The sequence below is a fragment of the Bombus pyrosoma genome, linkage group LG12 (genome assembly GCF_014825855.1).
Source record: "Bombus pyrosoma isolate SC7728 linkage group LG12, ASM1482585v1, whole genome shotgun sequence".
NCBI classification, from domain to species: Eukaryota; Metazoa; Arthropoda; class Insecta; order Hymenoptera; family Apidae; genus Bombus; species Bombus pyrosoma.
In genome coordinates this window covers 10882818-10910292 of record NC_057781.1, presented here as the reverse complement: position 1 = coordinate 10910292, position 27475 = coordinate 10882818, and the positions used below count along the sequence as shown (strand labels likewise).

General features: G+C 35.8%; 1 protein-coding gene across 11 annotated transcripts in view; it reads right to left on the bottom strand.

Moving 5' to 3' along the window:
- Positions 1 to 346: 346 nt before the first annotated feature.
- LOC122573291 (nuclear receptor coactivator 2-like) overlaps positions 347 to 27475 on the bottom strand; it is a 128140-nt gene continuing 101011 nt past the window's right edge. For 3 of the 11 annotated variants that reach the window (XM_043739410.1, XM_043739411.1, XM_043739412.1), the window contains 18 exons: positions 23962 to 24078; positions 23093 to 23270; positions 21647 to 22014; positions 21116 to 21345; positions 17759 to 18860; positions 17236 to 17358; positions 16677 to 17009; positions 15967 to 16290; positions 15673 to 15838; positions 15215 to 15390; positions 14688 to 15017; positions 14495 to 14607; positions 14301 to 14427; positions 13793 to 14078; positions 12353 to 12676; positions 8075 to 8251; positions 6716 to 6792; positions 347 to 1753 (listed from right to left, as the gene is read on the bottom strand). In XM_043739410.1, coding sequence (XP_043595345.1) covers positions 1676 to 1753; positions 6716 to 6792; positions 8075 to 8251; positions 12353 to 12676; positions 13793 to 14078; positions 14301 to 14427; positions 14495 to 14607; positions 14688 to 15017; positions 15215 to 15390; positions 15673 to 15838; positions 15967 to 16290; positions 16677 to 17009; positions 17236 to 17358; positions 17759 to 18860; positions 21116 to 21345; positions 21647 to 22014; positions 23093 to 23270; positions 23962 to 24078 — 4629 coding nt within the window. In that variant the 3' untranslated portion in view covers positions 347 to 1675. Of the gene's footprint in view, positions 1754 to 4776; positions 4928 to 6715; positions 6793 to 8074; positions 8252 to 12352; positions 12788 to 12809; positions 13013 to 13792; positions 14079 to 14300; positions 14428 to 14494; positions 14608 to 14687; positions 15018 to 15214; positions 15391 to 15672; positions 15839 to 15966; positions 16291 to 16676; positions 17010 to 17235; positions 17359 to 17758; positions 18861 to 21115; positions 21346 to 21646; positions 22015 to 23092; positions 23271 to 23961; positions 24079 to 27475 lie in introns of those variants that run through there. The other 8 variants (XR_006318699.1, XM_043739413.1, XM_043739419.1 and 5 more) reach the window with 8 other exon arrangements.

Here is a 27475-nt window from a genome sequence, read left to right as displayed (position 1 = left end):
AATAAACGAACGAATCATATGTATATATAACACGATATATAAATCCCTATACATATATATACATATACATTTATACAATATATATATATATGTATATATAAAGGTACTCTTACTATTGAATAGAAATATGCATATTCCAAGTGTTCAATAATATCAATATTGATATAATAATAATTATTATTACAATAATAATAATAATAAAATAATAATAATAATAATAATAATAATAATAATCCTTAATATTACAATAATATAGTAATTGCAATAAGAATATTGGTAATAGCAATAATCATGATGTCAATAATAATAATAATAATAATAATAATAATAATAAAATAAAATAAAATAAAATAATATAATAATAATTATTATATAATAATAATAGTTATAATCATATTAACAACAACAAGTATTCTTTGTCACATTTTGGTTGCGGATTCTTACAATCACAAATATATTATTCATAAATGTAATAGTCAAAACGGATCGTTAAATTAAGAGAATACGTGAAATAGTGCTCTATTTGCTTTCTTTTTTTTTTCAGCTTCTCCACCGCCTTCTTTATCATACTCTTACTTCATCACTCTTGTGTACAATAATTAAACCTATAAATAGTTCTATGTTCAACAGCCAGTGGTATAATAAAGTATACCTTTGAGGTACCTACGTAGTTTCTTTCAGTGATACCAAATACAATACTGACGGCAATGCGTAGCAACCCTGAATATAGAGTTACACGGCCGTCAGTTTATCGTGTCGGTATTATATTTGTAATCATATGTATATATATATATATATATATGTATATATATATGTATATATATATTTATATTTATTTATTTATATTTATCTATTTATATATACTCAAATATCGTCCGAAGCTGGATTGCCCCGAGAAAGGCTTTCTTTCTTTCTTTCTTTCTTTCTTTCTTTTTTATATATCCATGTATATATATAAAATAAGAACATCGCGCTATCGTGCCACGTGCTCCCCGCGCCCAAACCTCCTCTCATCCCCGTAACATCGTCGAATCGCGAGATCCATGTTCTCACACCTTTTCTACGGTTTCGATTCACAAATTTCGATCCACCAATTGCTGTTTGTTCGATCGTTCATCAACACTGATCCACCTTGCCGGTTATTCCTCGCCGAAAACTAAGATCATCCGTCTCAACGTCAACGAGGTCAAGGACGACCTAGTAGAATCATGGAAAAAATCTCGACACAGCCAAACGAAAAACGGAAACTTTTTCGTCCTTGGAGTTCGAACGAGTTAAACGTCGATGCACTCGGTCGACGTTCCGTGACATGTTGTTCCGCGAGTTCGAACTGTTGGAAACGCAAAGAGGCCACGGAGAGCACGGCGCAGCGGTCTAACATTTCTTTTCTTTAATTCCTCCTTCGAAATTGTATTTGGTGATACGTATCTGAATACTGACTTCGTGTGTTGCAGCGTTTACATATAATACAATTAGTATCCATTACGTATAGGGTGTACATGCGTGTATGTATCATCGATTCCTATCCAATTTCTTTTCTCTCATTCTCTCGTTTTCCCTTTCCTTTTCCGTCTTCATATTCCTTGTTTCCCTTTTCTCGTTCTTCCTGTTTCTGGTTTCGCGTTCAAACGTATATTACATAGATCCCTTTACTGTGCAGAGCGTTGGCCGGCAGTCACTCGGACAACAGTTTCTGTAACAGGGACGACTGGTTCACCTTCGGATCACCTCGAGCTACTTCCTCCATAGAAGTCTGCAAAATGAATTCCGTTTGATTAGTTTGATATGCATCGTTCTACAGGCTTTTGTAATAAGGTAGCCAAGATACCGACAACCAGTCCTTTCTTTTCCTTTTTTTTTTTTTATTTTTATTTTATTTTATTTACTTTATTTATCTTTTTCTTTTTTCTTTTTTTTTTTTCTTTTAGAAGGTTGCCGTCGTTCAATTCAGAATGTAGAAAAAATTGGACAGAGTACTACGTGACGAAAATTATGAGAATGACGTCGTATTGAATTACGTGAGTTATGTAGTCTTGTTGCATAATGCAGGCTCGTTTTACGTGTGCTATGGTAGGATATAAAATATAAAACAGTTATCTTACTCTGCGTTGGGGAAAATTTGTTTCTATGAAATTATGTGCGTTGCATAATGGGACACCTTTTGAAGTTAAAGAGACATTGTTTTAAAAGTAAATCCTTCTGGATATAGGCAAGAAATTGCTAATAGCAAATCTAATATGAAATGAAGAAAAGCAAGCGTCTAAAAGTATAACTGTCTCGGTAAAAGACCGGTGTAAATTTGTTTAAATCCTTGAAGCTGTAATACAAAATTTGATGATTAAACTATTGTAAGTTAACTGGCATGAAATTATTCTAAAACAAAGTAATAATAACAAAGGAGGAGAATAAATTAAGTGATCTGTCCAAAAGCACCTACATCCTGAATATTTCGAAAAACCCGTGATCGTGACACTACGTATCAAAACTAATGCGTTTCCGTTTTAGCGTCTGCGAGTACTCAAAATTTTGGCCATTATATACCAAGTAAAATCAAAGACTCGTATAAAATCGATAAATTTGTTTACCGCTAAATCGTACTAAACTAGCAATTTTTTATTTTTTATTTTTTTTTTTTTTTTTAATACAAATTTTAAACACATTCGCTTGTTTTGCCTTAGAAATTGAACTAACGCCATCGCTTAGTGCTATCGCTCTTTTTCGAAAATTTCCAAATTTGGATCAAACATTTCTAACTTTGATCAAAGTAAATAAAAATATCGAACTTTTTGAGTACTCGCACCAGCTCATCGCTTCTTCTAGAAAGCATAAAATAAATGAATAAAAAAAAAAAAAAAAGAATCTCGACAAGTTCTCGACATGGGATCGATCGACGCCGTCTCTGAATTCTAAAACGCTCCTGCGGAGGCAAACGCAAAGTCAAAACTCAAAAGAAAACTGTACTGAAGCCACATATGTTCGCTACACATCCAAAGATCCAATGCACACCAAAGGCCGCTAGTTTAATAACGTAAAAAAAAAAAAGTAAAATAAAATAAAAAATAAACAAGGGAGAGGAAGAAAGATTCGCTTTGGCCGGGCGCGAATTAACGATGTTCATAAAGAATAAGGAGAGAAACGGAGTTTTCTCTTTCCTTTTTCTATTTATAAGAAGCAGTTATTTCGCGAAACGTTAAAGAAGCTACGTTAAGGGTATCGCAATATGTCGAAAGATTACTAAACTTGCTTCTGCAGACCCGATCTTTCAACTGGAACGCGGATAAACGAATAGACCGATTAGTTGATCGATGTTTGATCGCGAGCACAATAAGACCGATGTTCAAATTAATTGTCGATCATCGAATAGTATTAACGCGTTCAACTCGCAGTAAATCATTTACGATAAGAAGCAATTCTACGCGAGTAGTTTAAATTCTATCAGCACGAACACAACAATGATTTCAACAATTTATGTCAAGGCAAGGAATTTATACAATTTTTTTTTTCCGTTCTATCCTCTACTCGAAATTTACTTGAAAATGTACTTTGCAAGCGTAATTATAAACACGCGAAAAAATAACAATTCAGAGGCTCGGAAGAAGAGTGTTGCAAGCGATAAAACGTAATTCGTGGAAGATATAGAGGTAAATTTGTGTAGAAAAATTTACGCTCGTCCAAAGATAACAATATCTTGCTACACGTGGCTAATTATAAGCACCTGGAAATTCATGGAAAGAAATATCTCCGGTAACTATTTACGTTATCTGTAGAAAAAGCGCGCTTATTCCACTTTTCCTCGAAACCCCTCGATCATTGCAGCGACTTTTCGTATTTCATCGAACAAAGTTTAAATTGAAATTTACAGGAGCGCAACTTCACAAAAATTACGTTAACATTACTGTCGTATCGAACACGTTGATCTACGGCTACGCCATCAGAATGATTTGCCATTAACTGGGACGAAATTTCGAAGGAAAATTCGACGAACCGCGACTATTTCGCATTAATCAACGATTTATGCGAGGAAATTAATATTCGCGATTGGCCTTCGGAGGCTTCCTTCCGCGTTTCCATCGATTTTGCCGGCGTGAAACTTACCGCGAGAATAATTTCGCTTCATGCGACGAGAGCAATCAGCATATGAGAGAAAAATAGTAGGTATGTAATAAGGAGCTACGCGTTTAGATATCCATTTGGCTCACTGTGAAAAAGCATTACAATACTAAATGTACGTTACACGATACAACAATGGCAGTGTGATTAATATTGATTACTTCGAATGAGCTAAAGCTTACGGCACCATCACCCTGTAGAATGAAGAGGAAACAACGTGTCTCAGCACCCATCGTACTTATGCTTGAAACGTCAACAAACAAACAACTACAGCTTTTCTTTCTTAACGAACTAAGATACAGCAGCCTTAAAAAAAAAAAAGAAAAAATGTCACATCAGGCATATACATAAATACAATGCGACAAATATTTTTTGTTACTTCAATTTATTTTACTTTATGTTATTTTACTCGTCTTTTTTCCATTTCGTTTCGTTTGGACAAATATTTTAATTGAAAGAATTTTCGTAAAGCTTCCTCTCTCTCTATATAACGATATTTTTTTTTTTTTTTTTTTTTTTTTAATTAAAAATCAACCCACTTTTCTAGAAATCGCAACAGAATTTCTTCATAAATTGATAGAAAATGGTATTACGGTTAAAGAGACATCACTTGTCAAACAAATGATGAAAAAGAGATCATTCAAAAAATATTTGCTTTTTGCTTACAATTTTCTTTTTTCTTTCCTTTTCTTTTCTTTTCTTCTCCCGTATATGCTCTATGTCGTGTCTTTACTACGAGATAAAGATATCAAGTGAAAGTATTCCAGGTTCCCAATTCTTGAAAACGATGGCGACGATAAAACCTTCTATTATTGTTCTAAATATATACAATAGCACATTTTTGTATTAAACGAATTTATTTTTCAAACGGTTGTAAAATATTCCTTTGCCCAAAATATGGGCAAACAATTTACGTTTCCTTTGATCGTAAGAAAATTTGAAAAAGCCCTAGAATTTCGAAAAGGAGGAATATAATTTACAAGGAATTTAATTCTTTTATCGAACAGTCACTGTCGAAAATTAAACGAATCTTCGCGATTATTTGAATTTGATATCTTCATATTTTTGCGTTACGTTAGTCAGTCGCGAACAACGAGAAATGTTTGCGTGGTTACTTGCAATTAATACGATTTAAGAGAATAAACATTAGTTCTATGCGTAGAAATTACACGACGTTTGATCGTAAGAAACGTTAACGCGTTTGATTCGAAGATCTCCAGTCGTTTCTCAAAACTGATTTCTCTCGTTTCACAACGATGATATTAGTCAAACTGACAGAATTATGCAAAGAGGTAAATGTCGCATTTCCTAGTCTCGTAAATTGTCACTGAGTGTAAAACTTGAAACAAGATGCGCCAATGAATAACGAGGATAAAGCGATATTTTGCTGCCTTTTGAACGTGGACAGGAAAACGGTATAGCAGGCTCGTCGTGATTAATAACTATCGATATTCTAATTTGTTAATCCTTCGGCACAGATACTTTTTAATTTTTGATATCTCGCTAGCGTAACTAGTCGCTCGTTATTCTTATTATTTTCCTATCTAAAAGTTAATTAACCTCGTTCCTTACGTGTACGTCTATGTCGTTAGATATAATCGATTACGATAAGGTGACTAAAAAATTGCGAGAACTCTTGGCAAATAACAAACGTATGTTTTTCTACTTTCAATGTTCGCCGGCACGTAATATAATTTCGTTTGAATTCAATTGAAATATTGCAAACAGATGTTCGACTCTGACTAAAGTATAGGCGGAACAGAGACGTATGTACAAAGAAATATGGAATACCAATTTTCCTCCAATTACCCAATTGACGCATGCCTCGATTACCCCTGCATCTCTAGATACAGTGACGACGGAATAATTAAACGAAGCTACAAAAAGGACGTTATAAAACGCGGATGATCACCGTCTGACAAGACGAACAAGCTGGCTCGGTGTACCCTTTGTACGTCCACGCAGCTGTCAATCGTACAAAGTCGATATAACCGTGTAGTATGCACGCGAACGGTGGAAAACAAAGAGTCTGTTCAACGAAAGATAAGATATCGGCTCTCGTTTCGTCAGAACTCGGTAGAAAGTAAAAATGTGAAAACAACTTTGAAAAGAAAAAAAGGAAGAAAAGTAGTAGAGAGACGCGAACACTACCTTGAGAAATACTGTTTCGCGATGCGAAAGATAAATCTCGCTATATACTGCGTAGCTGGTGAGCGCGTCAACGATCTATACAAATATGCAGACGTTATCCTAACGTTACGAACGTATTTACGACTACTACAGTGAAATATGTAAATAAATGTAAATAACGTTCAAAGTGACACATGCAAAAAGAGAGCGCTAAAATACCCCCTACAAGTTTTACGCTCAGTGCGTAGAGAAATTAAAAAAAAAAAAAAAGTACTCGTTAAACATGTCGTGCACATAAGTTCTGAAGCCAAGCGAAGAAGGGAAGACATAGCATACAAAATCAAATGGGAAATAAATTAAAAAAAATTGTATGTATAAAGAGAGAGATAAATAAATAAGTATATATATATATATATGTATGTATATAATAAATATATAAATGTATACGTAAAAGTAATTGTCGGAAGGGTCTTACCCTGGAGGATGAGGGGGCACTTCCGGCACTCCCAATGGCCCAGCTCTTGGCAGGGCCATCGCTAACCACAGCCTCACCTAGTTAGGACATTGTAACAGTAGGCGTTACCACCAGTCTTTCATTAGAAATAATGCGTTTTCTTACAAGAAGCGGACGTATTCGTGTTCGTGTGTCGGACACATCTTTCGATCCTGTACATATTTATATGTAATAGGCACGTAACTATATTGTCCTCACGCGCACGACAGACACGAGCTATAAAAACAACTATCGTTCGATTTTTCCCGCGGTTCGGATCGTTTACGAAAGAAAAGAATCGATTCTTTGTTCAGTCGAAAGGGACAATTGTATCGAAAGTGAAAGCCGGTACCCACTGTCTGATAGCGATTGATAGATCCGCGTCTCGATCGTGATACTGATGATGAGATATGATAGATACAACCGATGAAATTTGTGTTTCTGAATATACTTTTCTACTCGTTCGCGAACAGATATCGGAAAAGATTCTCGCGGATGGTATCGCGCGATCAATTTCTTTGTTTCGTATAGAATTTTGCGCAAGAATTTATACACCGAGAAATTTCATGAACGAGAAAGTTCACGGTTTTCAGAGAAAATTCTTTTTTCAAGTTTTGGAACGAAAACATCAGATTTCTAGAAAATATAATTAAGAAGAAACTGAGAAAGGTAGAGAATGTTAATTAAACGCGAAACTCTCGACGAAAAAGCAGTTCTATTGGTACCATTTACTGCTGAATCGTAATTTCTCCGCCCCTACTAAACATATTTAACATTATATCTACACGTTTTCCTAATATTTTCAATTTAACGGCAGCTATTAATACAGAGATGATGCGAGAACGAGAACGATTCAATTTTTACAACAATATCGGGAATACGTGAAAAAAATTAAACGAACGACTATTAAGAAAGTTGTTAAAAAGTGTAATTGAATGAAACGTGATATAAATGAAGCGAAACTTTATGTGAATATATATGTAGGATCCCTGTAATACTTTTTCACAGCTTCCAGCACATTACACGCGCTATTTACAACGTACAGAAATAATTATAACGATTAAAGATCAATGAATGTACTCCGTAGCGGAACGCGAAATCCAACTTTTTATCAATTTTGTTAATATATCGAGAAACCAATGAACATCATTAGCAATTAATATAATTCCCCCAGTTTTCGAAAAAAAAAAAAAAAACAGAATTTCCGAAAGAAAAAGAAATTAGGTGGAGAACTAATTTCTTTTCCGTTCCTATTGTTACAAGCTGTTCGACTAAGCCTTTTGACTAACACACGACTTTCGAAAGAGAAAACGTATGTATCTCTTCTTCCGACAGACGTACCTGCAGAAGACATTTCGAACGTCAGACCGAGTGCTTCGAGATCATCCTGAGATACTTGACCAGAAAGATTGTTCTGAATATTGTTAGGTATCCTTTGTTGTTGCTGTTGTTGCGTTCGTGCGCCAACGATCGCTCTCAGTTCTTGCCTTACGAACTCCGAAGTGCTGCTAGCATTTCCTGTGACAAAACGAAACAGGATTCGTTAGATTTTTATATATAGACACGCTAAACACGAACCACGATCTTCGTTTTCTCTTTATTTCGTCTTATCTTCTCTCTTTTTCTTTTTCTTTTCCTTTTTCTCATGTAAACTGACAACTCGATAATTATAATCTTAATTACATCTTAAGTAGTTACTCGTAGATCGTGTATTATTGTGCAAGCAATAACATAAAAGTTAGTCAAAGGTACAGGATGATTGCTTTATTACAAAATGCGGTATTTACAATATTCCGTTGATATAAGTTCGAATAAATGACTTATTCTGAAACATGTCGATACCTGGCCCATCCTTTCGTGGATATTTATCATGATATTTCAAGCATAAGGATGTTGTTGGTGGAAGAAGAGATAGTAAAAAGAGAAAAAAAAAAATAATAAATAAAAGTGCTAGGAGACGAAGCTTCGTTCGTTACAGGAGCGCCGTACAAAAAAGCTTTGAGTTTTCCTTTTTGTTTCTGTCTTCTTCTCCTCTTTCTTTTCTTTTCTTTTTTTTTTTTTTTGTTTTCTTTTTTTTGTTTTTGTTTTAGGATCACACGTATAAAATAGAGCTTCGAAAAACATTTAACGTAAATTGTACTCGACGATGCTTAGTAACACTGCGTTTAGTGACAATGATTAATCACAAAAGCTCCGATGTACTGTACATGAGAATGCGTCGTTGTTAGTAATATCTTCTTAGTTTCGTTATTAAGATATACGTACGGTTCTGAAAACCGTGGACTCACGCTGTTTTTCTTTTTTTTTTTTTTTCTTTTCTTATTGTACCGTACGGATGAAAGTTCAGTGGAAATTGGAGAATGATTAATAAGCGACCAAGTGCCTCAGTTTTTCGTACATTTCATTCGCGCGCAATTTGATAAGAATATCAAACAAGCTTAAGTTTATCGATGATATTAACATTTTGTAGTAGTACTATTAACAATTCGTACATGTGATTATAATCCTAAAAGATTACTTTTAAGACTAACAATAAGACTACTAAGACTATAAAAAAAAAAAGTCAAATAAAAATTAACAATGCATTAATATGTAAGTATAGTCGTAAATTATGAAATAATTAAAATCGTGGAATAGAAAAATTTTGTTAATATCGATCGGAACTGAAAACAAAATGGACAATATCGAACCAAAGCAAAGGAAAGAATCGTCTGCATTGATCATGCTCCAATTGTAAAATAACGCAACATATAACGAGTGCTACAAACATATAAAAATAATTGATACGCATGAATAAAAATCACGAATGGATCGAAGATCGATGAAGAACATAAACAGAAGAGAAACGAAACAGCATGACATAACAAGCATACAAAATTAAATGTAGACAGTTGAGAATTATGAATAATGATTTTCATCGAGTCAGTATAAATTACACCGATATATGCAAAATTAATTCACTTCAATGTATGCTTCCACAATGAAATACTTTCACAATCTTAATTAAAATTTATAGACCAAACGATAATGAAACTTTACATTCGAATTTCAACTAATGTCGAAAATTCATGAAAACGGTACTTTTAACGCTAAACTAAATTTTTAATAAAAAAAAAAAAAAAAGAAAAAGCAAAGGAAATCGCTTTTACACATTGTCATTGTTTTCTTTTCTAATTTCATTGATACAAAAGATTCACTCTTACGATAGGAAGATAATAATATGTTTAATATATTAATATGATAATATATTAGTTGTAACACAAAGTTCATATATGTGGTGCAAGTGATAATGACGCTACTTTACGTGGTCCGGAAGTGCCGGAGGTAGTCACTAAATACATAGTGTAAATACGTTCTGAACCGGAAATGGGCAAATCAACACTCAAAGAGCTATTTTCAATCGCTCTTTTAATCCTGGCTAAACGTTGTTTTCCGATCTTCTTTCAAAAGAATCATTTTCATTTAATCGTGCCAGATAATGCTCCAAACGTCGAATTACGTCTACGTATTTAAAGGGAAAAATTGAAATTTTTATAAGAATAACAAAAGATATATGTATTTCAGAATAATAAACAAAACAATACGATTCGAAATGCTATATGAGACAGCAGGAGTCGTAACATCGGTTAACAGGTTTATTTCCGAAAAATTGTATTCTATTTTAATCAAATGAAACCACAATTCGTTAGAATTGATTATTAAATCAATGTTATGTAAAATAAAATTAGAACTACCGTTTCTATCGTTTGCTATATTTTTGCTATATTTTTATTGGCTGTCTTCTTCGCTATGATTAACATTTGTTAGATAACGTCCGGTATATCGCAACTTGCACATGGTTTGCCCGCTTCCGTTTCCGGTCCACCTTAAACAGTACGGTGATTTAAACGCATACGAGCCATACGAAAGGTACCTAAAAAGATATGATACAAAGGGTAGTCTTTCCTACTGACTTATCTACTATGTCATTACATATAAGTACATCAGTGTCTACAATCACCACAGGAAAGTGTAGTCTCTATATCGCTAAAAAGAATTAGAGTGCAGAATCGAACATTATGTTTGTATCGCTGAAATTAGTGTGAGAAGGGGTGTATCACGTAAACGGGGATGAATATGTACTATGTTACATCACGATTCTCGTAAAATACAGATGAATCGATTTACCCCAGGCAGACACGAGGCATTTTGTCACGTTTTTACAAAATGTACGTGTTTCGACAGACAAACATTTAACAAAGTCCTTGCTGTGGAAAAGTCTAACTATTTTGCGTCGTTAGGATCACATATGGATTGTTATTCACAGAATGAAAGGATCATCTAATGAGAACATGGTATCGTTGAAGTTAGTTTACAGTTATACAATGGTAGCTGTTTCCCTCGTCGCATTATCTTGAAAAAATTCGAATACGTCACTCGTATGAATATTTAATCTTTTATCTTCAAACACAAATACCGAGACTCAATTGAAGAGAATTTTCTTCTAGCACAGTATAGGTAGCGAGCAAGTACAAAATAAACTCGTCGCATCTTTCTCTTATTACAAAGTCGAACGATTAAAAGATATTCTCTCTCTATCCATCTTTTGGACTGTGAAAAAAATGCTCGATTATTAAATTAGTTAACGGGCAAGTATATTTATGACTATAAGGTAAGTTGTAGAAACTAAATTTCTCAAGTAACGTATACGTATCTTTCAAATGAAACTGAAGAAACAGAAAAAGGACAGGATGAGAGTGTTCTTTAATTCGTAAATCCATACTACAATGTAAACGAAGAATACATTCCGTTGGTACGATTACGAAAATAGTCGGCTGTCAAACTATAAACAAAAGCACCATGCAACATTTAACGCTGTTTCCACAGGATACGCTACTCTGCGTTGACATCTCTTATGAGATACACGACAGGAATGATCGTCAGAAAAGAGACATGAAAAAGAATTATGACGATGGTCTGTTTCACTGATCGCTTGAAAAAGCTCGAAACTGAGCAAGACACCGGGAACTAGCCAAAATTGAAAAAGACAAAGGATCCTTCGAATCTCAAGAATCATAGGAATGCTATTAAACGACAGTGGTTCAGGCATAACTCTATCGTTCCAATTGCGATCTAACAAGCAAGAATGATGTCTTGATGATCTTGATGAATAAAGGCAAATGGAAATGCATGAGAGTAAAACAGTCGTTGAATTCGAGATGAAATGATCCGATTGATTCTAATCAAATCACAAGATATTTCACGGCATCTGATTAGCCACACAGCAAGCACCACTTCCCATATGAGACGTAAAAGAGGAAATATACAGGGCGTCTAAAAAGTGAAGGGGTACATTGAACGCATGAAAAAACGCTGCAGCTTATACGATCGTCATATTTACAGTTGCTTAGGTAGATACATCGATGGGTGGATGGTGAATAGAGAATGATGTGCTTTCCCACGTATCAACGAAATAAAAAAAAAAAAAAAAAAAAAGAAAAAAGAACACAGTATGTCTCATGCCTTTGTAGCCGATCTCGTGACACGAGGTATTTTAGATACAAAGAAGGGCGTATACGGAAGGGGGTGTGATGATGACGAAGTGATGGTCACATGACATTAAGTGGTCACATGACTTACCACCCAATTGGTGATTGACAGGATTACCGGGAGGCAAAGACCTGGCATCCTGCGTGTCCCCAGGCCCTGACGAATAGAGTGGAACAGACGTCCGATCGTAACAGAACTGATTGTTCTGCATGTCAGCTGTGTTGATAGTATTGGCGGTCGTGTGGTATATCATAGAAGAATGTTGTTGGTTGGAGAAGTGTTGTTGGGTATTCGTTACGTTGTGTTGATTGTGAGTCGGTGTTGCCGGGTTGCAACCCGAATGTGGATGACTAGGTGAAAGAAGAGGTTGTTCCTTACTCACTCCGCCGTAGTGCCGGGGCGAACCTACCCCACCTGCAACATCAAGCTTGTCTATCTCCTTGCTTCTTGTGAGCTCATAGCAATAGCGTTTATAGCGCTTCTAGTCAGCTTTCCTCCATGCTCCACTTTGAGATTGGAATACGTCTAATATAATATAATTTTGGTCAAGTTCTTCGTATTCTTCGTTTTATAATATATAATCGTATATAACTATACGGATATTAAATGCATGTTACTTCATATTATTATACTTTATATGCACTATTTCCTCTTTTGTTTGGATTATCATCGAATTATGCTTAAACTCGATTGAATTTTTTTTAATATTTTGTCTCACAGTCATAAATTGTTGGTCGTATCGGAGACATACTAGAAAAGATTGTTTGTAATATAATTTTAGTTTTAAGAGAATGTTGGATGTATCATATATATATATATATATATATATATATATATATATTGTAAAATCAATAGAAGATGATATCGAAAAAATAAATTATTTCTTTCTAAAATTAGAACAAGTTGAAAAATACTGATATAAAAAAATGTCTAATAACTATCTATACACATATCTATCTAATCTAGACGTACTTGTTCCGTTTCTGAACATACAACAGAGAAACACATATTGGAATCGGTTTTATACTTACCTACGTACGCGTCGACAAGATATATATATATTTAGATCACACCTTCTGTTTCGTATTCGTATTATATATGTTTATTCGCATAAATACTTAAGATTAATCACACTAATATAGAGTATTGAATATCTTTGACGATACCGACACGACGAACGAAATCACAACGCGATCACCGTCTTAGAGTCTTTCAACGCCTTGCACGGAATACGGGTTCAAGTTAATATATACATTTGCAATTACGCATTAAAAGGTGCCTACAAACTTTCTTCTTTAAATGTACAATTGGTAAATACTAACAGTATAATTTTACGTATTGCGATCACATAAAAAACAAAAAAATTTCACACAACCTATGGAATTTATGGAAGATACACGACTTAAACGTAATAAATGCACCACTGCGTGATCAGTAGCAACGAACGAAAAAATGTCTCGTTATAAATATTCGTAATATATATAATTACACCGTCAACGAAGAAGGATTCCGAACAGAATATCAACCTACCTGGCAACTGAGTCGTAGCTGAAGGTGTAGAAGTGGTCCGTTGCAACCGATATTGGGTCGAAGGATTTGGAGCACCAGGATTGGGGCCAGGTGGAAATTGGCTGGCTGTGGGGGACGTAGGTGGGGGAAAGGTTTCCGCAGGAAACGGAGACTGTCGAGCAGATGCCGGAGTCCCTGGCGACGGCATCGATCTCTGCTGTTGCTGCAACTGCTGCTGCGCGGTAGGTTGTTGCTGCGATCTCACCTGGTTAACGGTGAATAATCTCGGGGTATTACCATAGTTGCCCTTAATCACAAAACGTAAAAGAAAAATTAAATATTCGTGTCGTACGTAAACAAGGACGCAAATTATATAAACGGGACACGAAGTAAACAATGGAAATTATTCTAAGAAACGACGCGCGCGCGCACCTCTCGATAAAATAAAAACAAAACTTAAAAATACAAATGAAACTACGCAACAGGCATTTAGGACGCCTTGTCTAATTAAATGACTCTTGAAACGTACTTGCGTCACCCGTGGCGACAACGGCTGAGGGTGGGAAAATGACAAAATACCAGCCGGAGAGTGCGGCGAGAGTCGCGCTGCCACAGACACTTGTTGACCACTGTTAAAATTACTGTTTACAATAGGGCTAGAAACAAATGAAGAATGTCAGATACTTGCAGAATGATTATTAATTTTACTAATTATTAACTTACTGTTGTGGTAACGTTGCAGGATGAGAATACGAATGAGCAAGTCGATGACCGGAAGGCATCTGGACGGATCCCCCATAACCTGGGGACACTTGTGAATCTGGAACACTCGACCGCTGAGAACAATATAATTTATCAATTACGTGTAACAAGTTTGTGATTCTATGTAACAACTCAAGACTAACTCTGTAATTACCTGTAACGATACATTTGGCGCAACAGTATTGTTCAAAAGGTTATCGATATTGTGAATTCCGGTAGTAATTTGGTCCGTAGCTGTAGCATTGGAAGGAATGAGTAACTGCTGTTGCTGCTGTTGCTGAAGCAACCTCTGCTTCAACTGTTGCTGTTGTTGTTGTTGTATCATTTTCGTCCGCTGCTGTTGCATTTGTAATTGCTGCTGTTGCGTGAATTGAGCGGTCGTCTGCCTGACGCCCGGTTGCGTGTTAAACCTCATCCTTGACTGTTGTTGATATATCGGTGGTGGCTGGTAACTATGACTCGTCGTTACAGGGGTGGTACCCAACTAAAATTATATCGTTCATAAATATTAATTATTACGACCATGTAATACCGTGTAACGATAACATGCGACAAGTAATATCGATAGAACGCTACCAGAACGGTCGATGTTTAAAGTAATGTGTACATATATATTTAAACGTACATTACGATTATCGCAGACGCGTTATAAAAATACGCGCGAAAAGGATATCAACTTACTGCTGTAGAGTAAGCTGGAGGCGTGCCAGGAATTGTTATGGTGGAAGACGTTGGATTTACGGCAGTCTCGCATAACATCAACGACTTCTGTATCGCGTTAATCGCCATCTTCTCGTTCAACGCGTTGTTTTGCGGTGCTTCGATTGCATCTAGGAGATTTGCTATCGCAGACGAATCTATTGAATAAAAATTATTATCTATAATGATAATTACTTTCGCTGTCACACGCGCAACAAATTGCACAAATAACCCCCGTGAGTGTATTAGCTTACTGCTAACGAGTATCTCTCGAACGAAGCATCATTAAAAGAAAGCAAAATCACAAGGTTTATAATTATGCCGTGACAGCGAAGGTATACAGTTATATATCTAAAATATATTAAACATAAACGAGTGAAAGACGAGTATATATTAGACACGGTTCATGCGTTTAATGGCAGTAATAATTAATTGTATACCTGTGATAGCTTCATCCGGCACGAACTCGATAACTTGATCCAATATATCGGAAAGATCAGGATCTGATGACTGGTTGTCCCAACCACTGGGATCGGTGCTCGTTTGCCGATACTCCCCGCTGCCCGTAAATTCCGAATCTATTTGACCAATTTGAGGTCTTTGTTGCTATAAACAGGTAACAAGTCTCGTAATTATTTATTCAATTACTCTGTAATTAGACAAAGACCAATATTTTAACAAAATGGTATAATAAACGATTGAATGATTTTATATAATAAGTAACTGAGTATTACCTGACTTAGCATATGAGTGAGGTAGGTATTGGTTGTTTGGCGAGGTAGTTGTCTCGACTGGCTTTGGAGAGGAGTACGTGCGGAAGTAGCGGTAGTCGTAATCGTATTATTGCCACCAACCGACTGCAAGCTGCCACCTGTCCAAGGCTGCTGCTGCTGCTGTTGTTGTTGTTGCTGCTGCTGCTGCTGCTGCTGTTGTTGCTGCTGTTGCTGCTGTTGTTGCTGCTGCTGCTGTTGTTGCTGTTGTTGTTGTGGCTGGGATTGCTGTTGTTGTGACTGTTGCTGTTGCTGTTGGGATTTTAACCCTATGCGAAGCAGCTTGTCCTTGCATAAGAGATGACAATATCAATAAATTATTTAAGCGACTTGTTCAATTTCAACGTTGAGACTTAAAAAGTGAAAGAATTGACTGTTTCAACTTTTATCGAAGGAACTACATACTAATCAACGCTATCGCCGCAAAGATTAAATGCACGATAGAACCACTTATAAAAATTTTATGAAATGGGGAAGTTTGAAAATATTGGCGAATTAATATCAGACTTGGATCATTTTCTAGATAGGCAACTATTTCACTAAGTAAATTATATGATAATGTACAATAAAAAAAAAAAATGCATTCTTTCGAATTACTACTAAAATTATCACGATCAGTATAATCAGAAAACTAACACTTCACAAAATTAGAAAATAATTAAGTAATTAATTACCTGCGGGGTAGCCGATATCACAGATGCAGGTATTGGTGGGATAGTGGTTGGCTGAGGAGGTTGTTTGGCCAACAACGAAGCCAACATCTTGTTCCTCTCCCAGAGCTTGCTGGTCGCGTTAGTGGACGTGCCAGAAGAAGACACTTGATGCGATCCATCCATGGGTCGTTTCGCGGCTATGTTCACGTCACCATCTTCGCCAGGTCTCTTCTGACCGACTTGAGTGGAGCCACCGTGTCCGACATTGTCGCTTGATTGAGACGGCGATGGCGTCGTGTTCCGAAATCCAAGACTTCGCAACAGAGAATCCTCTTCCCGGGTTTGTGACTTACACTATTCGAATTACTTTTCATTAATCAAACTGACACGACATTATCAATAGTTTCAATCTTAAACTCTAAAATTTTTCATGCAAAAAGACTCTATACAAAAGAACCGAGAACTAAAACGCCATTATATTCTATAGAATGAAACCAAATAACTTTAAGTTCGTAATAAGCTACGTACATACATCCATATAGTATCAAACTATATTGAGGCTAAGCTTATCGCTACCTACCTGTTGTTCTTGTACTTTTCTCTCGTCATCTTGGTCTTTCAGAAGCTGTTGCAAAAGTTCGTTCCTCTTCTTCAAGCCAATGCGAGCCTCTTCATCTTCGTCGTCATTCTTTTCGTTTAATAGCTTCAAAAGAAGAGATTACACGAAATAAAATAGTTATACAAAACAAAGTACAATTACTATATAATAGAATATATTGCGATCAACCAATAGCTCCCACCCTGTATACTATAACATTTTGATAAAATTACAGATATAATACAGCGTTCGTCGACAATATGCTAATACTATTTGATACATTAATGACTCAATTAGCAAGAAGTAGTGAATTGCTACTTATGAAAGAAAATAGATATATTGGTTGATCACGTCCACTACAAAAGCTAGGGAAACGATAAGGAATTTAAAAAACAAAAAGGAGAAAGAAGAAAAAGAAGATAATGCGAAGCAGTTGAAAGCAGTCCGATTGGCACCAGTCCGATACCAGTTGGAATTTCTGGATGCCAATGATCAGCTTGTTTACCTGTAGCAGCATATTATTTCCAAGCGAAGATTTCGAATGCTCCATGCTCGGTTTCGGCATGTTGCTAGGACTCGTGCGCACTTTATTATTATGCTCGGGATGAAAATCGTCCTCGTCTTGCTGATTCAACAAGATCTTCAATATTCTATGTTTATTTTCTCTCTCCGAATCGTTATTCGCATTGTCCTGACTGTCCTCACTAGCACTAGCCCCCTTGGTCAACAAGTTTCTTAGTCTACCAGACTCGGTGGACACAACACTGTTCTGAGTTTCGATAACGGTCCCGGTGGAGCCAGTTTGGCCAGCCGCGGCTGCGGCTGCGGCAGCGGCTGCAACGGCCGCAGTTCCAGTGACGGAGGTCGCGTTGTTTCTCGCGTTGCCCGCCTCCATGGCAGATTGGTTGGTCGTCGAACATCCGGTCTTCCCTTCATCCTGTCTCTTGGGCGTCAATCCGGCGGCTCCGTTGGCACTAACACTACTAGTAGCGCTGTTGGTCAAGGAGGACGTCTGTGATTCCTGAAGCGGACTGAAGGGGAACGAATTACTGAAGGTGTGAGCTGCGTTGCCTGAAGTTGGGCTGAACGCGCGTAGGGGACTGCAGTGAGGCGCCACCGCCGAGTTAGAGGAGAACGTTCCCTGGGGACTCGGAGATGTCGGGGCTGGCTGGGAAGATGGTCGTGAATTTGGTGGCCCGCTCGCTCTCGATTCGGGCCTATCTGCCCACCCGCTGTTACTATCCAAGTCCCATGTGGAACTGGGGAAGAGCTCGAATTCCAAGTCCATGTTCCCCGAAAAGTGGTTGAACGGATTACTGGTACTCAGCGACGGCAGGGGGTTGCAAGACTCGGCCGCGCTAAACACTATCGAGTTTGACGATGTCGCGGCGGTACCGGTGTGCGACGACGTACCCGCCAACCCCCGACTACTGATACCACTCACTTGACCGTTTAGATGCGCCACGGACATCAGCGGGCCACCCACGTTATTGTTATTGTTACCATTATTATTATTACTATTATTCGCACAACGGTTACTAGAGTGTCCAGAGCACACTTTGTTGTTGGAAAGCTGACCACCCTCGATAGGCGTTAAGTCATTGTCCCTATCATGGACAAGAAACAAAACAACACATGTATTTGGCAGTTACCATAAAAAACACTTTTTTTCGGTTTAGTCTAACACTAAGCATTACTATGTACTATGTAACGGTTTGCGTTGAACGCGGTGAACAGTGCTCGGCCAGGTAATATCTCTTGCGTTTACCCGCGGTTTCAAGCTCACGGAACAACGTCAATGCGATTCAAAGAGAACGAACAGATATGCACTTTATCCCTTCGAATGAGAAGACTGAAATGATGGATAAATCGTATTAAGCCGATAGGGATTGTTGTTAAATAGCACTCGAGGAGAGGATTTTAAGCGTGTAAAAATGATGTTCTTCGCGTCACGCGCACTGTTTACCGAGAAACCTTCAGCATCAATCGTGCTACCTTGATACCCTAATTTTAAGTTGCATAAGCGTAAGTAAGACTTGCCGCATTCTACCATGATAATCGTAAATCTTACTTTCGCTAACTACTCGCAGCCTGAACGCGTTAGGCGAGCGCAAAACTCTTTACCAACTTCCATAATCTTTCACGATCAGAACTAAACTATCAAGTAATACGATAAGTAAAGAATTACGAATCTTCGAGTTTCCAATCTCTTTCTTTCTTTTAATTTGATATTCTACCGCTCTCTTCATCGAATAAAATCGAAATATTCAGATAATTGATCAAATTCTTTCGTTATTTCTTTTTAATAATTTAAATAGAATTTTCTCAACCGAAGAGAACCGAACAAGTTCAACTATTCGCGAATGTCTTGCAATCACCGTTTGCCCCGACAAATATAAAACGTCACGAAATTCGTAAATCGAGAATGAAATGGCAAGGATCGTGTGAGAAGTTGTTTAAACTTTCAATTGCACAATCTCAGCAATAAACGTTGTACCGTATCACTTCTAACCTTTGCCATTCCCGCTCCGATGACAATATATGAAGAATGTGATTGTGTGGAGACGAACATTGCGAAGAAGAGTGATTCGTGAGCGATGAGATAACGATTAAGACCAGCGTGTGTGATACATAGTAGTTGTTAGCAAACGAAGTGTTAGAAAGCGATATATAAAAGCGATAAACGAAGTCGTAATCGTAAAACGTCACAATGGGGGAGGGGAATAAATTGTTTTCAATTTCAAGAGTGGCCAGATCTCCAACACCGAGAAAAAATACCCCGTGTATTGCGAAACATGCAAGAATCTCATAAGAACCTAAAAAAAAAAGAATCACTACCGAAAAACCTGTAGAAAACTTTTGGAAAAAAATAATCTATAATAAATTTCGAATTGAAACGAATCGCGTTATTTTCTGGGAATACGTGCTAACAAATTCCGTGTAATTTCTGTACTTCTTTTTCTTATCCGTCTTTTTTTTTTCGACTTTGCCTTCGAATCAGCCCGAGAATGTTATTGAAGCAATAGCCATAAGATAAACACGGAGAAGTTAGGCAAATAGAATATATTAGCGGAAACCTAACGCAGCGGGAAGTTCATAGGTAGAATATGCCGTGTAGATATAGTCACCCTTGCCTCTGTATTCCAATAGAACAGTAGTAAAGCGATATGAGGGACTAGTAAGTTTACTTAATTATCCAGCAGAACGTCGATTACTGAAAAACCTTAACGACTCTAATTATACGACGATTAAACAAACAATCGAGTAACATAAAATATAGGCTGATCGTACAATTATTCGTTACTTTTTGCTGGTCGTAACTGAGTTATTCACGATCTCGTAATTTGTAATAATCGAGATTCTACTGGTTTATTCTCGGTATCCTCTCGCAATCCTAGTAGTTTAATAGTTGTACAACTACTCTTAATTCGATACCACTGAATACCATAGCATTCCAACTTACAAGATTGTATTTAGTTCTGTTCATGTAATCGAATAAAGACAATCTGTACGCATTTTAACTCCATTTTCCAGATGCTTTGAACTTTAGGTTTTCATACTTTGGTAGTCAATGTACGTAATAAGACATTCAACCTCAGATTAATCGTTATCAATGATATTCATTTCACGGAGATTTAATGAAACGTCACATTTTGGAAAAGAAATTTAGAACCATTTGTGAAAGTAATACATTTGTAAGATAGAACGTTTACAAAGACAATGACTAATCCGACTCTGCTAATCCGAAAACCACTAATCTGAGAAAATTAGTCTTGAAGATATATTTATTGCGCCTATGTTTTACGACTAAAAACGTACGTAACGCATAAGAAGGGAATACGTGTGAGATGGTTCAACTTACCCAATGATGGTATTGGTGGCCATAATGAAGTCGGCAACAAGTGTGTTCATCACATTTGCTTTGAAAAGCTTTGACTTTGTTTGAATATTAAGGAACTTATCAGGACTAACGCGTAGTCGGTACACGCTACTGGTACTCTCACCCTTTTGAAGCGTGTCGTTCAAATGTGCAGTTAGGTTATTGAGATCATCAGGGTGGCACAGGTCCCTTATCGTCGTGCCAATTAGCTCCTGCAATAAAACGTTACGAATAATTATGTGCAACGTACTACTTTACAAACGAGGTAAGACGTTTATTAACGTTAATACCATAAATCTTATAAGATCATCATACTTTCAAAAAATTGCAAATGAACAACAACAACTGCAAAGAGAAACAAATATCACAGGTTCCTCGACTTCAACTACATTAAATAGCTATAAAATCATTTCTTCATAAGCCTCAAGAATAACGTAGACATAATGTCTAGCATTTAAAAGAAATAGCCAGTTCCAAAGCAAATATATCAGAGATCTTTGGCATCCTCTTTACCTTGCTTAGGTACTCAGAGTAAGGAGACGATAACCAGATAACATCAACCGCGATAATCTTCCCCGTAGTGTCCAACTTGACGGTGAACTGTTCGATGGGCGTACCAATGGGCTTCTCGTTTAGGGGTATCCTGCGAGCCACGCACATTACGCAAGGACCGTTGTCTGAAGATTCAGACGATACGTCACCGCTCTCCAGACGATCACTATTATTTGGCAAAAGAGCTGAACAGATTTGCATAGACTCGTATTTTGATACTCGTTGCTGCTTCTCCTCCATAGTCTCTTCTTTATCATCGGGAGGCTTCACCAAGAAGCGGCAAGTGAAGGTACGGTTCCTTTGGGGCGGCTGCTGCTCGTTCATCCAGGCTGAATTACAAACGAAACTCGTTTTTAAATGTGACAAATCGGTTATCTCATATATCATTTTAATTCGTCGTAATACTTGTAAAAAGAAGAAAAGAATGAAGAGATTCTTCAACCTTTGTGGAATACTTGTACTTGACTTTTATGCAAATGAAAAACGTGAATAATATAACGATAAAAGTTAATCGTAATTTAAGGTTTACCGAATACATTTAAAAATGTAAATTATTGCTTATGAAAATGACAAGAATGATGGAAATTTTTTCTTCGAAATTTTTCTTTTGAGCGTTTAATTTCCTACGAAACTTGTAGGATATAATTTAAATAAAGTGACAAGAAGTTTTGGAAATTATTCGATTAAATAAGAACACGATAATTAAAATATATATAGTGGATATTTCATAGATATTTCTGTCATTACTTTCAAAGAGCGTGGTATTAAGCAATTCAACTAGAATTAAAAAAACAAACAAATATGTATTTCATTCGAACATCAAAAAGTTCAATGCATTTGATGTAAAAAAAAAATAGCTTAAGTGTGTAAACTAACGTAAGCATCGAGCGAAGAAAATTTCACGTGTCCTGACAGCTAGCAGGAAAAGGCAAACTTGTCGAAGTGCAACGCGCTCCGTCGATGGCATCGCATTTCTGCTGCGCTACAGAATTTCAAAGCTGTCTCCTTCCATTACACAAGATAAATCTTTCCGATGCGCCGCTACCGAAGTTCCATAACAAAGCAAGATAAACTGAAAAGTACACGTGCACACCGACCGGTAAATAAATGCTAAAGTTACATTATCATAACTATCCCTGACGCATATGAAAAGCAACCATAAATAATTGTTTTATCGTGTACTCGTCGCGTATTCGTCGAGGACGAAACACGTTCTACTCTAAAGAAAACTTAATCTCCATATATCTTCCACTTTTGGTTAAAAAAAAAAAAAAAAAAAAAAAAAAAAAAAAAAAAAAAAAAAAAAAACAAGAAACAAAAGCGAAATAAAAGATGAGATAAGAAAAAATGAAAAGTGAAATTAAAATGAAAAATAAGAGCGAGGTTGTATTTGAAAAACGTACTGACCTAATGGTATAGGCAACAAGCTCGGCATGAAGGCGTTGTGGTCTCCATGATGAATAATATTATAAATATCCTTGCCGAGAACATCGTCCTTCGTGTAATTTATGTACTGAGTTATGTTATCTGTTACGTACTCCACTCGTCCCTCCGTATTTACAACAAAAAGGAAGCCATCTAGCGCCTGGACAAAAATTTCACAGCAAATTTGATTTTAACGGTATTCCATATATATATATATAATATTGATGGTCTACAGTGATTAATAAAGAGATACAATATTGATTAGATAAACGGCTTTATGTGAAAGTGCGATAATTTAATTGATCATTAGATTATCTTTTATTTAATTCTTATAAAAATCAATATTGGAGAGTTTCAAGAAGTATTCGTAGTTCTTTTTTTTTCACTCAATAAAATATTTCTAGGATTTAACGTTTGATCTTGTTAGAACGATTGGATTATTCGTATAAGTAAAATCTCTCGTCTTGTAGACAATTTATACATCAGTGGATGATCTGTAAATGTCCGAAATCATAAGCGAGCATACAATAAATAAAGTTTAAAAGGTGATCTTTAGTTGAAATAATTTTCTATTCGGTCTAACGTCTTTTTAATTTAATTTATAAGTTGCGTTAACAATATATCGATTACAATGATACGCTATCTGTAATATATCTGTGTATTCCAGAAATTTGATTAATTTTAACAAAGCAGATATATTTATCGAAGCAGATCTTCGTTGATCTAGCTACAAATTGTCAGTAAACAGGAATAAAAGAAAACATGCAGATGCTCCGGGCGTATACGTATCAATGAACTAAAGTAACAAGAACAGAATGGATTGATGAGATTCGATTTAAATTGAGTTGTACCTCGAGTAAAATAGGACCAACTTGATCGTTGGACAGTATGTTAGGATTCGAAGAAGACACTTCTCCCTGTTGTACCGCATGACTATTCGGGCCTTCCTGTTCCCTAATGTGCCGAATCTGTGAAAAATAAAATAAATTGTAGCAACCGTAAAGCATTAACTGTATTAATAACGTTTAAATCACCAATTCGATAAATTATATACCGTCTTAAACAATATATTATAAAAGCATTTTCATATAGATGCATTGCTGTAAAAATGTATCAAAAATATATACATTTAGAATAACGTGAATATCCATGTTGAATCATGTTGAAGATAATTCTTGGACGTTTTTAATTCTGAAGGCGAGGACAATGAGAAGTAAAATTAGAGTATTTCATAAAAGGTAGCACAAAATAATAAAGTCGAATAAAAAACACTAATTTCCTGTTATCCCAGTTGCATATGTCGCATATATTAAAAATGTAAAAAATTGGCAAAATAATGATATGAAAAAAAATTCCAATTCATTTTAATAAAACAGTAAACTGTGCCACGAAGTTCCACGTGTCAAGATAACGAAACAGCGCAACCCTGATTTCGCGTTACATATGTACATAGTTTGCATTTCTATGCCGATTAAATCAACACTGCACTCTATAGCATCTACTAGTAATGGCCGAAAAAGAAAAATTGTCCAGAAACAACGATAAATAATTTTCTAAAAGATTTACCAAACTTTCATCTTTTATTTTCTATATTAATCTTTACATTCTAGAAATTGTATGCTGAACGATAAATTATTTTGTTAGGTAGCTGCTTCGTTATCAAAAACAGTCGATTTATTTTACATAAAAGTAAGTGAAAACGAAAGAGATATTTAAGTAAGTATAATTTCGTTGATCATGTAACCAAAATGACTGAATATATTACGAGAGACCAGAAGCTAGCGACTTGTTTTTATCAATAGCTGAAATAGAAAGATAATGAAACGACACAATTATTTGAAATTGCTGTTACTTCAAATAAACCGATACGTCGTATCGTTCTGAATAACACTTATATTACAATTGACAAAACGAAATACCGTTCTGAATCGTCGCTTTCTTATTTCAAGTAAAATTTATTTAACACGGGATTAAGATAAATTTTCATTCTATTATAAAACTCTACTTTTCTCGGCGTATATATTTATCATAATAAGAAATACGTTAATAAGACGATAATATAAAATACGATAATAAGAAAAACGTTTTCTTCCTCGGTTATCGTTTTTTCCCATTCTACATGTAAAAACTAAATAATAATCTAACGATATTGTTGGAATCACAGTCGAAGAATCTTTTCTTATCAAGTTGTTAAATAATAACGCGAAACCGTATTACTTCATTTGACCGCAGCAAGTCGCATTGCATATTGTATTTCACATTGCATAGCACAGTGCATACATACATATCCTAATTTAATGTAATGAATAATTTACAATGACCGCATTTTTTTTACTCGTCATAATAATATTAAAAATTATTCTTTCTTTATACCGCAACGAGCACAAAGCTAAGATTGCGCAAGACATTCGGATAAAAATGCAATGGCATTATACAGAAAAATGAACGGGGCCATTTTTCAATAAAGCTTCGCACATAGAGGACGGAGAATTTTTCCAAATCGAACACAAGCAAAATATTGATTAAAGTAGAGCGATTAGAAGCGGAAAATAAACAGCAAATTTCATATTGCGTTACAGTTTTATATTTCCATTGCGAACGAGTTTTTATATATTAATTACACATGGCGAGATTGATTGATTTCAAAATTGATTCCCGATCGTAAAACTTGATAAATGAACTTGTGAAATATGGAAAAAGAGTAATACGATAGAAATAACTGCTCTTAATATAAAAGCACACAAATAACGGTAATTTTAAACATTTGTTAAATAAATTACCTAATGATGGATAGAATATACGTATTACTAATGGAAAGATTTTCTATCGTAAACAATTTTCGTGTGATTCGTAGAAAAGTTCTTACTTAATTCTTACTCAATTATCGACATCGTACAGTAAATATTTAACCTGATAAACCACCACATTCCTCCTGCTTGTGCGATAATTAAATACAACAAGCTGTTGTATCTATCCTATCTATTAGAAGTTTGAGACAATTACTCATGAATCTTTTGTTACAATACAAATAGAATACGAAACGCAAACGCAATAACATATGCATATGCTTTCAAATAATTGTACAATGATTATTTATGAAAGTTTTCTTTATTTGAACGTGTCGTTTATAAACAGGCTCTAGGATCTAAAAATTGAAACATTATCGCAAAGGAACACTTACGTTTAAATGTAATGCAAATATTTCTTATTGAATTTACGAATTCTACATAATTCCTACACGCTTTCTGCTTTAAAAAAACATTCGAACAAAATGTGTACGCAAATAAAACTAAAAATAACTTACAATACTAATGAGAAAAGAGAGATAAATAGAAGAGTCAACGAAACGCTTTATCCAATGTTTTCAAGTAGATAGCTGGAAAATAAATTTATTCAAAAGAAATCATACTGTTATTCTTTATAACAGTTCATAAGACCGTGGTTGTACTTTGTTTCATGACTAAAGTAATTGTGGAAATCAAACAAAAATATTTTGTTTTTTATATAAGAAAAAATAAAGTAAAGTAAAGTAAAATCGAAATATACTTTAGTGTTAGTGTCAGAGCGAGAGTCAATAAAATTATTAATTTAACATTTCTGGTTCAACAATGTTACACTCAAGAAGGCCACTGGGTGAATTAAAAATACATACTCTGTCACTTTCTCCTGCGAACTATGGGATTAATAATAATATTTTGACACTCGTGTCCTAGTTGAATATGGAAAAGGAAAATATAGCCGAAGTTGGCTAATAAAAGATCATTCGATAACAAATCTTAGAACGATGTGTAAAATCAGTTAACGGTTAGAAAAGAAAAAGCGTAAACTCCGCAACGCTGCCATTCAGAGTCGCAAGGTTAGCCGTAAGTGGAACACGAACGAAGAAGGGAAAGTAAATCTCTGCGTTACCGGCCGGGATTTGGGCACAAGCGTGCGGGAAAAGCTCGTCCTTGAGCTCATATTTCCCAGCACCGGTAGATCGCGCTCGTAATCGGAATGAATTTAAGCACACGGGTATACAACGTACCGTGGCCTCGAAAAGTCGGTGACTCGGCGGCTGAGTCCGACAAACGGTTTGCGACGTTGCCGCTAGCCTCTGCTATAAAACGTATATATTTCTCCCGTTCCGTCACACGACACACGCGATAAATTCTTCCTCGGTTGCTTTTAGAATCATCATCGATGTTTCTACCTAATCGAGAACATCGTTGATCAAAGTAGAAAATAATCGAATAAGGCAAATGTTACGAAAAGGCGAGAACTAGGAAATCACAGGGACGGGAATGTATCAACCGATCCTTCCTGATTGCCCTACATTGTGACAAACATAAATTTGAAACGGACGTTCAATGATAAATCGAAAAA